Source organism: Bubalus bubalis, chromosome X, assembly GCF_019923935.1.
Source record: "Bubalus bubalis isolate 160015118507 breed Murrah chromosome X, NDDB_SH_1, whole genome shotgun sequence".
Lineage (NCBI taxonomy): Eukaryota > Metazoa > Chordata > Mammalia > Artiodactyla > Bovidae > Bubalus > Bubalus bubalis.
This window is the reverse complement of record NC_059181.1, coordinates 121918531-121934522: the sequence shown is the minus strand read 5'-3', so window position 1 is coordinate 121934522 and position 15992 is coordinate 121918531. Positions and strand designations below refer to the sequence as shown.

The 15992-nt window shown below is 37.3% G+C and overlaps 1 protein-coding gene across 7 annotated transcripts in view; it reads left to right on the top strand.

Annotated features, from left to right (window-relative positions):
* LOC102396428 (transmembrane 9 superfamily member 2) overlaps positions 1-15992 on the top strand; it is an 89218-nt gene that overhangs the window by 50973 nt on the left and 22253 nt on the right. For 4 of the 7 annotated variants that reach the window (XM_044936669.2, XM_025276146.3, XM_025276148.3 and 1 more), the window contains 4 exons: positions 3659-3818; positions 5093-5241; positions 7954-8065; positions 12216-12387. In XM_044936669.2, coding sequence (XP_044792604.1) covers positions 3659-3818; positions 5093-5241; positions 7954-8065; positions 12216-12387 — 593 coding nt within the window. The remainder of the gene's footprint in view (positions 1-3658; positions 3819-5092; positions 5242-7953; positions 8066-12215; positions 12388-15992) is intronic. The other 3 variants (XM_044936667.2, XM_025276147.3, XM_044936668.2) reach the window with 3 other exon arrangements.

Below are 15992 nucleotides of genomic sequence, written 5' to 3'. Positions count from 1 at the left end.
TGAGTTGGTAAAGCATCCACCTTCAATGCCAGAGACCCTGGTTCGATTCCTGGGTCAGGAAGACCCACTGGAGAAGGGATTGGCTACCCACTCCAGTATTCTTGTGCTTCCCTTGTGGCTCAGCTGGTAAAGAATCCGCCTGCAATGTGGAGACCTGGGTTTGATCCCTGGGTTGGGAAGATCCCCTGGAGAAGGGAAAGGCTACCCACTCCAGTATTCTGGCCTAGAGAATTCCATGGACTATAGGAGTCTCAAAGAGTCGGACACCACTGAGCAACTTTCACTTCACTTTCCCCTTTGATAACCATACATTTATTTTCTATGTCTGTCTCTTTCCATTTTGTAAATAAGTTTGTTTATTTTTTTTAGATTTCACATACAAGTGCCTCTGGTCATACTTTTAATTCCTAAGACCTCTTCTAGGAAATTTCCTGGCAGTCCAGTGGTTAGGGCTGTGTGCTTCTGTTGCAGGGGGCTGGATCCCTGGTCAGGGAAACTAAGATGCCACAAGTCCTGTGGCACAGCTGACACAAAAACAAAAACACAACAGCAAGAACTCTTCTATTTTCTCAAAAGTCTTTTAAAATTTCCTCTTCCTGTCTCATGGCTGCAATGTCTTCTTTAATTTCTCTGAGGATCTTAAATGGTCTTGGTAAAGTTTTTTCCTGAGCTTCAGGAATCTTCTCTAAGGAACTAACCCTCCTGTCTTCTGCAGGGGTCATGAAATGATGTTTGGTTCTGCAGAGTTGGGGGGTGGGGGACAGAATCTGCAGGTCTGTCAACATCTCAGGCTGACTTTGAACCAGTCCTTCTGGTTTTAGCCACTCCTTCATCCCTACCTGTAGAGGTACCTGGCACCACAAATTCCCAAGCCTTTTTGGAGCTCTGTGGTATAAACTGAGTTGCCTCTCAGCTTTTTGTACTGACGACTTAGGATACAGGTTCGCACTCCAACTAACTCGGTTACTATTTGTCTGCTCCCTGGTTCCAAACTTTGCTGCTAATGTCTTCTCCCCTTTACAACATCCCCCCATCCTTATGCCTTTAAAAAATCCTTTTGCTCTAATTTTATCAGGGTTTTGATGAGGGAGCAGAACTAAATATGCATTCAATGTGCCATCTTTAACCCAAAGTCTTTTAATTCTTCATGTCTTTTGTATACATTCTTTACATTTTAACCATCATCACATTGTACAGATTCTTAACACTTTATATCTAGTCTCCTTGCCTCTAGTATCTCCTCCTTTAGATTTGTCCTTTGGAATGCTGTAGATTCACCTTTCCGGAAAATTGCATGGAATACCTCACAACTTTGAGTGTAAAAACCCTTCAGTTGCTTCCTAGTGTTGACAGGATAAAGTCTATATTCCTTAACTGGACATTCAAAGCCTTCCACAGTCTAACTTCTGCCCATCTTTTCAACCTCATCATTTAGGCTTTCAGAAACACTCATGGGACTTCCCTGGTAGTCCAGTAGTTAAGATTCCATGCTCCCAATGCAGGGGGCCTAGGTTCAATCCCTGATTGGGGAACTAGATCCCACATGTAGCAACTGAGACCCAGCATAGCCAAATAAATAAATGTTAAGAAAGAGGAAGGGATGAATCCCTGTCAGAAACACTCACATCCGCACCACTGATACCCATACTTACCTGTAGCTGTGATTAAACTTGTCTGGAACATCTACAGGCATAGTAGCTGGGCTTGCCTGGTGATTTATTCATTAGACTTAGGGGTTGACCTGCTGATTTTGAATTTAAACACTTTGTTTTATTTTGGGGGAAAATTTAAATTATTTTATTGTAAAATTTATACAAAATAAACCATAAGCACACAGTTAAACTTTAAATAGAATTAAGCCAGTCCATAAAACATTTCAAATAAAAAAGTAATAAAAACCTTATCAGCTCATTTGAAATTACTCATCTTTAGATACATGATGGTTTATTTCCTAGATTTAAAATAGTGATCTCCATTACACTTAGTTAGGCTGTAAAATATTAAATACTATTTTTAAAAGACAGATTCTTTAAAAATTTTTTTTTATTTTTTAAATTATGGAAGTATAACACATTTACAGGAGACTTGGAAAATACAAAACAAAGTTATATGTAGTTCCACTATATATTACAATTATTTTTTAAGTAGATAAATAAAGATTTTTAGGGAAAGTTTCACTATCAAACTCTAAAACATTAATAGAATGAATAGACAGAAAACTAGAAGGACATAATAGACCTGAAAAGCAGTATGAACCAATTCAACATAATTAAGATTTATACAGTTTTCACACAGCAGCAGGACACAAATTCTATTCAAGTTCCATAGACTATAAGCCAGGAGACACTGGAACATATCCAGGGACATAAGGTGCAAAAATTTCATGGTCTAAAGGTATTGAAATCATGCAGAGAAAAAACAGATTCTTATACTCAAGGATTAACAAATACTTGCAAATTGATCACCAAAATCTTTGTCAACAAAATTATAAATCCAGAATACAAAAATCTACTTGAAATAATCTAACCAAATACTAAATTACTTAAATGAGACTCAGTTTCTGAGGTGGTATCAAGAGGAAAAAAATCTTATTTACATACAAGGTTGTATACACAAGTAGGTTTTTGTCAATATACATTAAAAAATTTTTTTTAATTGAAATATAGTTGAATTACAGTGTTGTGTTAATTTCTGCTGTACAGCAAAGTGATTCAGTCACACACACTTGCACAGGTTTGGCCGAAAAGTTTGTTCAGATTTTTCCATAACATCTTAAATTCTTTTCATATTCTTTTCCATTATGGTTATCACAGGATATTGAATATAGTCCTCTGTGCTCTACAGTAGGACCTTGTTGTTTATTCATTCTGTGTATACCAGTTTGCATCTGCTAATCCCAAAACTCCCACTCCTACCATCTCTCACCCCCAGCTTTGGCAAATACACTCTTTAAAAACAAATCAAACTGGCCACCATTCCCAAAAATGCTTCTTACACTATGCTGGAATTTAAAAGGATTTTTAATAACTTTGAGCCCTGTTTGCACTACATGTGAAACAGCTTTTAAGATTTCTCTACCTCCTGTACTGAAGGTCAAAAAAAAAAAAAAAAAGCTGAAAATGTCTGCATGATAGTAAACATTTCCCCCCACCACTTAGAGCTATTAATAGAAATTGTATGGCAGAATCTTTGTTAGAAAGGCTCTGAAAAAAAAAAGAGGTATGTATAAGATAATTTTTAATGAACTTTCTTACAGGAAATCATAAAACTCTTGGTTTTAAATGAATACTTGTTTGACAAGAGGCTTTATATAGCCCATTTCAGTCTAGTATTCTAAAATCTGTTTTTAATATATGTATTTTCTTAATTGTGTTTACTCTATTGCATATTGTTTTTCAATGGTATATTATTCCACACCCTATTTATTTTCTGCTAGGCTCTGGAGCTGCAAAGATGAGTGAGATGTAGAAATTATGTCCTGTAATAAATTGCTATCTTGTTATATATATGGTATTGAGTTTAAGCTCCAACTCAATAACTGGGTTTACACAGAATGATTTAATATTCTTCTAGGGTTTAATGTTCTAACATTCATATCAAGTATGTTTATAACATTTTCCTGAAATCGTAACATTTTCTGATGGTTTTTCTCCCCTAGTGTGGTCTTTGTTGACATCTTTATCATGAATTTAATTCTTTGGATTGAAGGGTCATCATCTGCTATCTCATTTGGTACCTTGGTAGGAATCCTTGCATTGTGGTTTGGAATTTCAGTGCCATTAACATTTTTGGGTGCATACGTTGGAAGTTTCCAAAAGGTAAACTTTTAAAATACTGCTTTTGACCATTGAATGATGTCTGAAATAATACCTCAGTGAGAATAGACTATACAGGAAATGGAAGATGTACCATTGGAGAAAATGACAAAGAATAATCATTTAGGGATAAAAGATTTTTACAAACTTTAAATGAAAGACAGTAACACTTTAAAAGACATTCTTTAATGTATTTCACATTTTATGGGTTGTTTATATTTCCCTCTCTCTCTGATGGGCAAAATTTAAAAGATATATTATAGGAAGGCTGACTTTAAGAAAGTCAGAAAAATGATGAGATTATATAGTTGGGGGAAGAAAGCCAAGATACAATCCAAGAAATGGGTTCTGTTGACAGATTTTTTTTCTTTTTTGTTATGGTTTATCCCAGGATATTGAATATAGTTCCCTGTGTTATACAGTAGGATCTTGTTGTGTATCCATTCTCTGTGTAATAGTTTGTATCTTCTCACCCAGTTTACATATTTGATAGCCTATTCAACATATAGGGAAAAGGAACAGTGTACCAAAAAGACTAAATGAGGCCATACTACAAAAGGGTTGTATTATGAGGACATAGCATGAATTTGCATGGGAGAAGTCAGACAAGACAAAACAGGAAGTGGAGTTCCACATAGAGCAGAAAAAGAAAAATTTCTGAAAACTGTTGACAAATTTTCAGAGATAAATTATTAGACAAATTCTAAGAGAGAACTTTTTGACGTCATATATTATTTTACATTGAAACAGTCACTAGTAAGTTTTGTCCAATATCTCCCTTGAAATGTGTAAGGAAAGATAAACATCCTTATTGTTTACCTGTGTCCTATCTAACATGGTGGCCACTCAACAACTATAGTTTTTGAGTACTTGGAATGTGGCTAGTCTGAATTATGTGCTGTAAGTGTAAAATGCACACTGGTTTTCAACCACTTAGAACAGCAACAACAAGAAGAATGTAAAATATCTTGATTAATAATTTTATATCGGTCACAAATGTAAATGATACTATTTGGGCATGTTAGATCATTAGATCAAATAACATATATCAATAAATTGATTCTACCTTTTAAAAATGCACCTACTGAGAAACTGGATACTTACTGCATTTGTGGCTTGCATCATAGTATTTCTGTTGCACAGCACTGGTCTAGCCTTTGCCCATATAACTGCTCTTGAAAATGTTCAGATTTAAGATTGTGTATTGTGTTGCTGTCTGTATAAATTTACTTCAGTTTTATTTCATTCTGATTTTCACTTAATTTATTTTCGAGCAGTTTGACTATCCGGTTGGTACAAACCAGATTCCTCGTCATATTCCTCACCAGGATTTCATTAGAAGACCACTTTTTAGTATCATCATCGGTGGCGTTTTACCTTTTGGTTGTATTTTTATCCAACTATTTTTTATTCTAAACAGCATTTGGTGAGTATCATTATCTTCTTTTTAGCTTATTTATTTTTTAATTGAAGGATAATTGCTTTACAGAATTGTGTTGTTTTCTGTCAAGCATCAACATGAATCAGCCATAGGTATTCATATCTTCTTAATCTCCAAAATATTAATTGTTAATAAATTAATTTTCCTATATGTCGAGGTCGAATTCTGGTATAGTAAGACTTCATGTACTACCCTGTTTTATCCAGGGAATAGCAATCTGACCCGAAGGAATTTCCTAGGAAACTAAGACTTAATTTACAACATTTCAAAGCCACTTTTGGATGGAAATGTCTATAAAGCTTTCCTTTTTGAAAATTAATAGCCTCTTTTTAATCCTTTCCAGGTGACTTAGAAAAGTTGGTCTCAAACCATACTTCTCTGAGACTTTGCAGGGGGTTGAATGGGGGTGTCCCTTGGAGGGAGGTACCTAAAGATGGAAGGGGAAGCTTTGATTTGTATCAGTTTTCCATACTGGCCTCCCATGCAAGATTTCATTTATTTTCTCTGCTAAAAATGACGTGAATAGCACTGATTTGGGGTCTTCATCTGTACTGAGCTATAAGTCATGGTTTTCTATCTTCCTTTCTGTCAACTGTTAGTTGTGCTGTCAGATGCCTTTTCCTTATAGCCTTCCTCTTTTTATCTGCTACTTTTAATCTGTTGTAATTTAAGAATTCTAATAACCAATATGGAGCTTCCCAGGTAGCTCAGTTGTAAAGAATCCGCCTTCCAATGCAGGAGATGCAGGAACCTCAGGTTTGATTCCTGGGTCAGGAAGATCCCCTGGAGGAGGAAATGGCAACCCACTCCAGTACTCTTGCCTGGAGAACCTCATGGACAGAGGAGCCTGGTGGGCTACAGTCCATGGGGTCACAAAGAGCTGGACACAACTGAGCACACACGCACCAATAACCAATATAGAAATGCATGTGAAGTAAGAACCAGTGCTCTCTGATTAAACTGCTACAGTTTTAGTGCCCCTGCTTTGTGACAGCTATTTCAGTTGCTCCAAGTCCCTTTTTTTTCTTACTTTCTGAATCTTGATAGCATTTTGGTTTTGGGAGTTGCCAAGTGGGATTTACTCTGGAGGGATTTTTGGAGATGGGGCAAATGCACAATAAAATAAAATGCAGTCACCAATTGTGCATGTTTATAACACTTTTGTCCCAAAAGAATCTTCTAGACAAAGCTTTGATGTACTAGGAAATTAGGTTTAATCATAGACATTAATTGCCCACCTTTTATAAACAGCACTGTGTCAAAGTTGTTTGAAAGATAAGCAGTAAAATCTGTTACCTTGTCAGCAACTAAATATTTAACATGCTGCAAAATAGATTATAGTAACCAAATTTTGCAGATGTTTTTGATGGGAAAGTATTTTTAAAGCAAAACTAAAAGATTATTTGAAGCGTTAGTCGCTCAGTCATGTCCGACTCTCTTTGCAACCCCATGGGCTGTGGCCCACCAGGCTCCTCTGTCCATGGAATTCTCCAGGCGAGAATACTGGAGTGGGTTGCCATGCCCTTATTCAGGAGATCTTCCTGACCCAGGGATTGAACCTGGGTCTCTCATATTGCAGGCAGATTCTTTACTGTTTGAGCCAAGATTCTTTAGATGATTTAATTTTTGTTTCAATGAGAAACCAGGATGCTTGTTGTGTACAACTTTGTATATATTTATGAACTCTAGAGATGATTCTTCCCAACCCCCATCCTTCATCCTCACCTCCAGGTGTATATTTTACATGAGGTTTTAAAATGGAATATTGATCAGTTCACCAGTTTCTTCTCTTCAGAAGGCTTTTTGAAATGTCTATTTCTTATCCCAATTTAGTCAGCTTGCTCTATAATAATGAAAGGAATTACTTCATTCCTTTGAAGTTTGGCCTAAATGTAATCTACACAGTGATATTTTTAAAGATGCATGTTTGAAAGTAGATTTAATAGAATTATGTGTGTTGTGCTATAAAGACCAATTTGGAGAAGCTACCTGTTAATAGACCTCCAAAGACAAAATTTGATTCTGTGGTTTTCTGTTGTATAATATAGTCGCTGGTTGGAGAAGGCAATGGCACCCCACTCCAGTACTCTTGCCTGGAAAATCCCATGGACAGAGGAGCCTGGTAGGCTGCAGTCCATAGGGTCGCGAAGAGTCAGATACGACTGAGCAACTTCACTTTCACTTTTCACTTTCATGCATTGGAGAAAGAAATGGCAGCCCACTCCAGTGTTCTTGCCTGGAGAATCCCAGGGACGGGGGAGCCTGGTGGGCTGCCGTCTATGGGGTCGCACAGAGTCAGACATGACTGAAGCGACTTAGCAGCAGCAGCAGCAGCAGCATGCCATTTGCGTTTCTAAAGAGAAAACATGTTTTCAACTGTGTATAGAGAAAATTGATGGGTTTCAAGTGAAAACTAAATTATAGGAGCAGACAAATATTGGTGAGTAGCAATACTATTTCTGATGAGAGAGAATATGGCCAAATTCTGAAGCTGTGTAGGTGAGGGAATATACATATATATTTGATACTACATGGATACTACATGAATTTGATGATATTACATGAATAGATGAAGTCTGGAATGAAAATCTCAAGGTGAGAAAAGTGTGTGACAGTTTACTGTTTAGAGTTAGATGGATCTCTCTGTGTGTATCCTTAAGTTAAAGCTTATTTTAAAATTGTCATTTTTCTTTTCAGGTCTCATCAGATGTACATCATGTTTGGCTTCCTTTTCTTAGTCTTTATAATTCTTCTGATTACTTGTTCTGAAGCTACCATTCTGCTGTGTTATTTTCATTTGTGTTCCGAGGTAAAGACATAAGAAACTAATACATCTGAAGCTTTCTAAACTTGCATTATTAGAATTAGAAGTCTGTTGAGAAAGGGATTAAACTAAGTCTTAACTGCATGGTTTCTACAACTTGAGATCAGTTTTATATTGTGTTTTCCTAATGACACATTTTGATTTTGATGCAGCTATCAAGTTAATGCTTTTTTAAAAAATTAATTTATTTTAGTTGGAGGCTAATTACTTTACAATATTGTAGTGGTTTTTGCCATACATTGATATGAATCAGCCATGGGTTTACATGTGTTCCCTATCTTGAACCCCCCACCCACCTCCCTCCCCGTCCCATCCCTCTGGATCATCCCAGTGCACCAGCCCTGAGCACCCTGTATCATGCATCGAACCTGGACTGGAGATCTGTTCATATATGATAATATACATGTTTCAATGCTATTCTCTCAGATCTTCCCACCCTCGCCTTCTCCCAGAGTCCAGAAGACTGTTCTATACATCTGTGTCTCTTTTGCTGTCTTGCATATAGCGTTATTGTTACCATCTTTCTAAATTCCATATATATGCGTTAGTATACTGTATTGGTGTTTTTCTTTCTGGCTTACTTCACTCTGTATAATAGGCTCCAGTTTCATCCACCTCATTAGAACTGATTCAAATGTATTCTTTTTAATGGCTGAGTAATACTCCATTGTGTATATGTACCACAGCTTTCTTATCCATTCATCTGCTGATGAACATCTAGGTTGCTTCCATGTCCTGGCTATTATAAACAGTGCTGCAATGAACATTGGGGTACACGTGTCTCTTTCAATTCTGGTTTCCTCAGTGTGTATGCCCAGCAGTGGGATTGCTGGGTCATATGGCTGTTCTATTTCCAGTTTTTTAAGGAATCTCCACACTGTTCTCCATAGTGGCTGTACTAGTTTGCATTCCCACCAACAGTGTAAGAGGGTTTCCTTTTCTCCACACCCTCTCTAGCATTTATTGTTTGTAGATTTTTGGATAGCAGCCATTCTGACTGGCATGAAATGGTACCTCATAGTGGTTGTGATTTGCATTTCTCAGATAATGAGTGATGTTGAGCATCTTTTCATGTGTGTGTTAGCCATCTGTATGTCTTCTTTGGAAAAATGTCTGTTTAGTTCTTTGGCCCATTTTTTGATTGGGTCATTTATTTTTCTGGAATTGAGCTTCAGGAGTTGCTTGTATATTTTTGAGATTAATTCTTTGTCAGTTGTTTCATTTGCTATTATTTTCTCCCATTCTGAAGGCTGTCTTTTCACCTTGCTTATAGTTTCCTTCATTGTGCAAAAGCTTTTAAGTTTAATTAGGTTTTGTTTGTTTATTTTTGCTTTTATTTCCAATACACTGGGAGGTGGGTCATAGAGGATCCTGCTTTGATTTATGTCAGAGAGTGTTTTGCCTGTGTTTTCCTCTAGGAGTTTTATAGTTTCTGCTCTTACATTTAGATCTTTAATCCATTTTGAGTTTATTTTTGTGTATGGTGTTAGAAAGTGTTCTAGTTTCATTCTTTTACAAGTGGTTGACCAGTTTTCCCAGCACCACTTGTTAAAGAGATTGTCTTTCCTCCATTGTATATTCTTGCCTTCTTTGTCAAAGATAAGGTGTCCATATGTGCGTGGTTTTATCTTTGGGCTTTCTATTTTGTTCCATTGATCTATATTTCTGTCTTTGTGCCAGTACCATACTGTCTTGATGACTGTGGCTTTGTAGTAGAGCCTGAAGTCAGGCAGGTTCATTCCTCCAGTTCCATTCTTCTTTCTCAAGATTGCTTTGGCTATTCGAGGTTTTTTGTATTTCCATACAAATTGTGAAATTATTTGTTCTAGTTCTGTGAAAAATACTGTTGGTAGCTTGATAGGGATTGCATTGAATCTATAGATTGCTTTGGGTAGTATACTCATTGTCACTGTATTGATTCTTCCAATCCATGAACTTGGTATATTTCTCCATCTATTTGTGTCCTCTTTGATTTCTTTCATCAGTAAGTTAATGCTACTTTGATAGAAAGTTTTCAAGAGAAAGCAGTTTCTGTCTGGCTAGTTACTATAATTTCTGTATAGTATTCAGTTAACATAGGAAAACACAGGGAACTGATTTGATAGTTCTGACATAAAAGATCTGATTCGATGATGTTTTCTTTTTAACAATTAACATTTTCTTGTAGCTTAGGCCAGGATTATATTTTATGGGCTTGAGGTTGCTGCTAAAGGCCCTTTCTCTTCCTTTTTGTTGCCCTTTGGTTACCATGGACATATATAATTCTTTTTACCCAATGCTACCCTTAGTTTTTCCTGATGTCATTTTGAATAACTGAGCTAGTGGTGAACATATTTTCTTAAATCCTCTAGATCCCTCTTATTTTGGTAATTTAATGTGACTTTCTAAAGGTGACAGGAGTTTAGGGAATGATTATTATATACATGATGTCTTAGAGCATTTTTTTTCTTGAGCTATAGGAATAAAAGTAAAAGATATATAATTATGTACGTATTATACGTACTCATTCATTCTATTATACATTTTGTCACAGGAATTCTGTAACAATCATTAATAAAACATTAATAGGCATAAGATATATATAGATATAGATATAGATATACACATATATTTCTTAGAAAGGTTTGAGTGCCCCCAAAACCACCCACATATTTGGTGACTCACTAGAAGGACTCATGGGACTCAGCATATAGACATCTTCTTGGCTAAGGTTTGTTACAGCAAAAGGATGCACAACAGGATTAGTAAGGGGAAAAGACACAGATGGAACCTGGAAAAAAAAAACCATGTGCAGTCTTCCTGTGTTTTCTCTCCCTCATGAGGGAACACACCCAGCATGCTCCTTCTGCAGCAGTAAAAAATGCAGTAGTATATGTGCAGTGTGTCTGCCCAGGAAAGCCCACAAGAGACTCAATAGCCAAGGTTTTTATTGGGAGCTAGTCACACAGGCACACTCTGCCTAACAACTCTAAACTTTCCAGACACTCTAAAGGAAAGCATGCATTCACCATGGATCACATAGTTTGTACAGTCTAGGTATAGAAAACCAGTCTTATCAGTCAGGGAATGATTAAATGCTAACTTCCCAGGTATTAAGCCAAGAGTCAACCTTGTAAGCAGACCTTTCTAAAGATGGCAACCTCAGACCTGCTATGTTAACTCTTTTCTGTACAGTTTATCCCCTTGGCCCTTGACCATGGTGCTTTTATGGTAATTTTATTATCAGGAAGGACCCACGGGCAGGGTGAGACTAACCTGATTATTGACCTCTGTCATGCCTCCATGGGTCATGAATTTAGCCAGTTAAAATAATTCCCATTAACCATAAAGGTCTGTCTTGGACAAACAAACTTATAGAAAAAGAGATCAGACTTGTGGTTACCAGAGGCAAGGGTTAGGGGGAGGGAGAATTGGATGAAGGTGGTTGAAAGGTACAAACTTGCAGTTATAGGATAAACAAGTACTAGGGATGTAATGTACAACATGATAAATATAATTGACATTGCTGTGTGCTCTTTATGACCGTTGTTAAGATAGTAAATCCTAAGAGTTCTCATCACAAGGAAAAATATATTTTTCTCTATTTCTTTAATTTTGTATCTATATGAGATGATGGATGTTCAGTAAAATTACTGTGATAATCATTTCATGATATGTTAAGTCAAATCATTATATTGTACACCTTAAAATTAGTGCTGTATATCAATTATATCTCAATAAAACTGTAAGGGGGAAAAAAGATCTATCTTAAATTTCTCTACTAACCTTTTTTACCTGAACTGAGGCATCAATTCAGGCCCAGCACAACTCTGGCCAGTAAATTGAAGCTGACGTGAAAACCTTCCAGGGCTGAGGCAGCGTCTAGAGAGAAAGGATGTGCATATTAGAAGTACAATCCCTGAGGGCACACATGGTCCCCCTGGAAACCAAGAGTTTATCATTGTGAGGGCGCCCCAAGCAGGATGTACATTAGTCAGACAGTACATATGAAATTAAATTTCTTATGAAACTTCCTCTTTTATTTCTTTTAATCCATAATCCTATAGAGCCTATTTTATGTTGCCTCTTATAATTACTAACCCATGTATAGTTAGAGTTTCATCTAAAAAGTTGTTTTTTCTACCTCTTCTCACAGGATTATCATTGGTGGTGGAGAGCCTTTCTTACCAGCAGTTTTACAGCTGTTTATTTTTTTGCTTATGCAGTCTACTACTTCTTCGTCAAACTTAAAATCACAGACATTGCAAGCATCATTTTGTACTTTGGGTACACGATGATCATGGTCTTGATTTTTTTCCTGTTCACTGGTAAGCACAGGATTACATTTTGTGTATTTTGGATTCTCCAAAGAGACTTGGAGATAGCCTTAATATAATAAGCATCAATTAACAATTAATGGAAGGAAGAGGGAACAAAGTCATCATGTTCATTTCTATGCTTTGGGGATAAAAGATTGCAAGGCCTGGGGAGCTGGCGGGACCTTATGTACTTAGCTACAAGACCGTCCCTTGTGAATGTTTTTAAACAGTAGGGATGTGTTCCAAAGCACAGTAAGGGTTGTGTGTAATCACTTTTGAATTCCTTCCAGGCATAAAAAATTAACTGATTTGAATAACTTTTAAATTAGTAAAATTAGATTAAGTCAATATAAGCAATTATAGGTGAGGAACAAGATGGATACTTCTCAGGATTACTCATTTGGGATTGTTATTTTGGTTCAGATGTGATGGAAATTCTTGTTTAGATGAATGCTTAAAGCAGGTGAAAAAATGGCATGGTTTCTAAAATGATCCCATTGGAGAAATAATGAATTTGGAGAACTTTATGGCCTTGCCAGCCCAAGGGAAGCAGTGGTCCACCTCTACCTGCCTCACTTTTTAAGTTCTGGTTTTAGCTCAAGTCACATCATTTGTGTAGGTCAGTTTGGAACATTTCAAGCATTTTCCTATGCTTTTAACCCTCCAGGTTCAACAAATATGCAAAAATTAACAATGAAAATTTGTCAGAAATCAAAGCCTTAAGACACAGACAAACATTATCTGAGAAACTGGGCATCTTGGTGGTGACTTCTTTCTGTCCTTTTTGTGTACCTGCTGCTCTCAACTCTTCAGTAAAGAGAAGACTGTGCAGGCCTCCTCTCATCTCTCAGTTCTATTTAGGAAATTCCTTGGTGGTCCAGTGGTTGGGACTCCACGCTTCCACTTCTACTACAGGGAGCCTGAGTTCCATTCCTGGTTGGGGAACTAAAAAATGAGTTTGGTTTTAAGAAGGCCTGAGAGTGTCTCACTGTTCTAGTCTAATGAGCCTCCTCATGTTTGCTTTTGAGGTTTTTAAACTTTTTACTGAAATATGCCTGCAGAAAAATGCACACGTCATAAGTGTACAGCATTGAACACACTGGGTAACTGACAGCCATGTTAATAAAAAGTACATAATCCACGGACCCAAAGCCTCTGTTGGGCTTCTTTCCACTCATCTTCCCCAAAGGCAACCACTATCCTGACTTTTAACAGCATCAGTTAACTTGTCCTGTTTTTGAATTGTAGGTTAAGGAATCATACAAGATATACTCTTCTATGTCTGGCTTCTTTGAGGTCAGATTTCTTTTTCTCCAGATTGTTTGTGAATTTCACCCATATTGCTGTGTGTGCATGCCATCTCTGCCCACAGTGTCTTGTTTTGGATTTCTCTCCTTGTAAGTTACTGGCTTTTCTATTTGTGTAATGTGCAGTTGAATGGATTGAGTGCAGTGATTTCAGGCTAATGTTTTCTTCATTACCTAACACTTTGACTCAGGCTACCTTTTTCTGGGAGTCTTATATTACCAGCAGCTTCTTTCAAAAGTGAAATGTCATCCCAAATGGTCCCATTGCTGACAAACATCTATGCCCGTTGGTACTCTCCACCACTTAAATTGCTTCTGTCACTAATATCTGACTTTGCAAGGTTCTCAGTGGTCTCTTGCAAAAATCTAACGGCTGTTCCCTAGTCTCCATCCTCCTTGGCTTCTTGGTTAAACACTACTCCACACCCATTCTGTGAAATTCTTCTAGCATGATTGGCATTCTTCCTGTGCCATATTGTGAATTCTTTTGTTTCCCTCCTTCTTCCTGTCACCTAACTCTAGGCTTTATTGAGGGTTCCAGCTTCAGCATTTCAGTCCTTTCTTTCTGCACTCTTCCTTTTAGAGTTTATTTAGTCCCAGGGCTTCATTTATCTCCTTAGTGCTGACAGCTCCCAAATCTCTGTCTCTAGCCATAATCTCTCTTCATGTATATTCTGAACATTTGCATGTCATGTTGGTTCATGCCCCAGAAAGTGAATCTAGCACTTCCTCCCCCACCCACTGATTCATCTGAATTTCTCTCTCTCTTTGACCCTCATCTCTAATCTCTGATCTCCTTGGCTTATTTTGCATGAATTCTTAACGTAGCCCTTCCATGCTTTGTGGACTTCCCTGATAGCTCAGTTGGTAAAGAATCTGCCGGCAATGCAGGAGACCCCAGTTCGATTCCTGGGTCGGGAAGACCCGCTGGAGAAGGGATAGGCTACCCACTCCAGTATTCTTGGGCTTCCCTGGTAATTCAGCTGGTAAAGAATCCGCCTGCAATGAGGGAGACCTGGGTTCAATCCCTGGCTTGGGAAGATCCCCTGCAGAAGGAAAAGGCTACCCACTCCAGTATTCTGGCCTAGAGAATTCCATGGAGTGTATTAGTCCATGGGGTCACAAAGAGTCGGACATGACTGAGCGACTTTCACTTTCACTTTTCCATGCTTTATAGTTAATCACAACCTCCCTATTTATTCTTCTTCAGAAGCTTCTTTTTCTGTCTTACACAGCGCTAGACTCTGGGCTAGGTGCTGGGGACATAGTGGTGAACAAGACAGGTAAGGGCCCCTGCTTTTGTGGATGTTATATGTTAATAGATGGCAGACAAAGAAGGAATTACGGGTTTGATGAGCTTTGTGAAAGAAATGATATGAAAGAAGAGGTGGATAATCAAGTGTTTCAAACAGAAGTGACAGCATGTTCAAAAATCCTGAAGGGGGAAGGAATTTGACATCTTCAGAGAGCACAGAGGAGTTCACCACGGCAGCGGGTGGGGGATTTCACTAGGTGGCAATAGTGATGTTAGAGATGTAAGGAACTGGCAGATCTTACCATGGTCTCAAAAGCTCTACTAAGGAATTTAGATTTTATTGTTGGAGTGATGGGGAGTTGAGGGGGTTTAAATGTGATCATTTCATTCATCTTATTAGAAAACTTTAATAGTGCCATACTTCCTTATCAAGATCTAAACTTACCTGGGTGTTTGGGCTCCTGTTCTCCCTGCTCCATGTATTTTCTAAATCTCTTAAACTGAGCCATTTACTGAGTTCAGGTGTGTATCCTCCTGATTTTTTCTTTTTTAGCATGTCTCTCCACCTAACTTGGAATCTTCTTGAGAACAGGGACCACACATCTTATGCCTATTTTCTATCCTTCATAGTGCTAAGCACATGGTTCTTCTTGAATTACATAGTGTATGAAAGAGAGTAGATACCCTTATGGAATAATGTTTCTGTATCTATTTTACTTTAAAAAATGTTTTAGATTGAAGTGTAATTGATATACAACATTTTATTAGTTTCTGGTGTACAGCACAATGACTCTATATTTGTATATATTATCAAATGATTACCATAATAAGTCTAGTTAACATCTGTCATACATAGAAAATGTTTGGAATCAATGAGAACTTTTAAGGTTTATTCACTTAGCAACTTTTAAATACTAATGACTATAGTATTACTATTTATAATCACCATGCTGTGCATCATACCCCTATGACTTATTTATTTCATAACTGGAAATTTGTACCTTTTGACCACCTTCACCCATTTTGCCCACATTCTTTTTTTTTTTTAATCA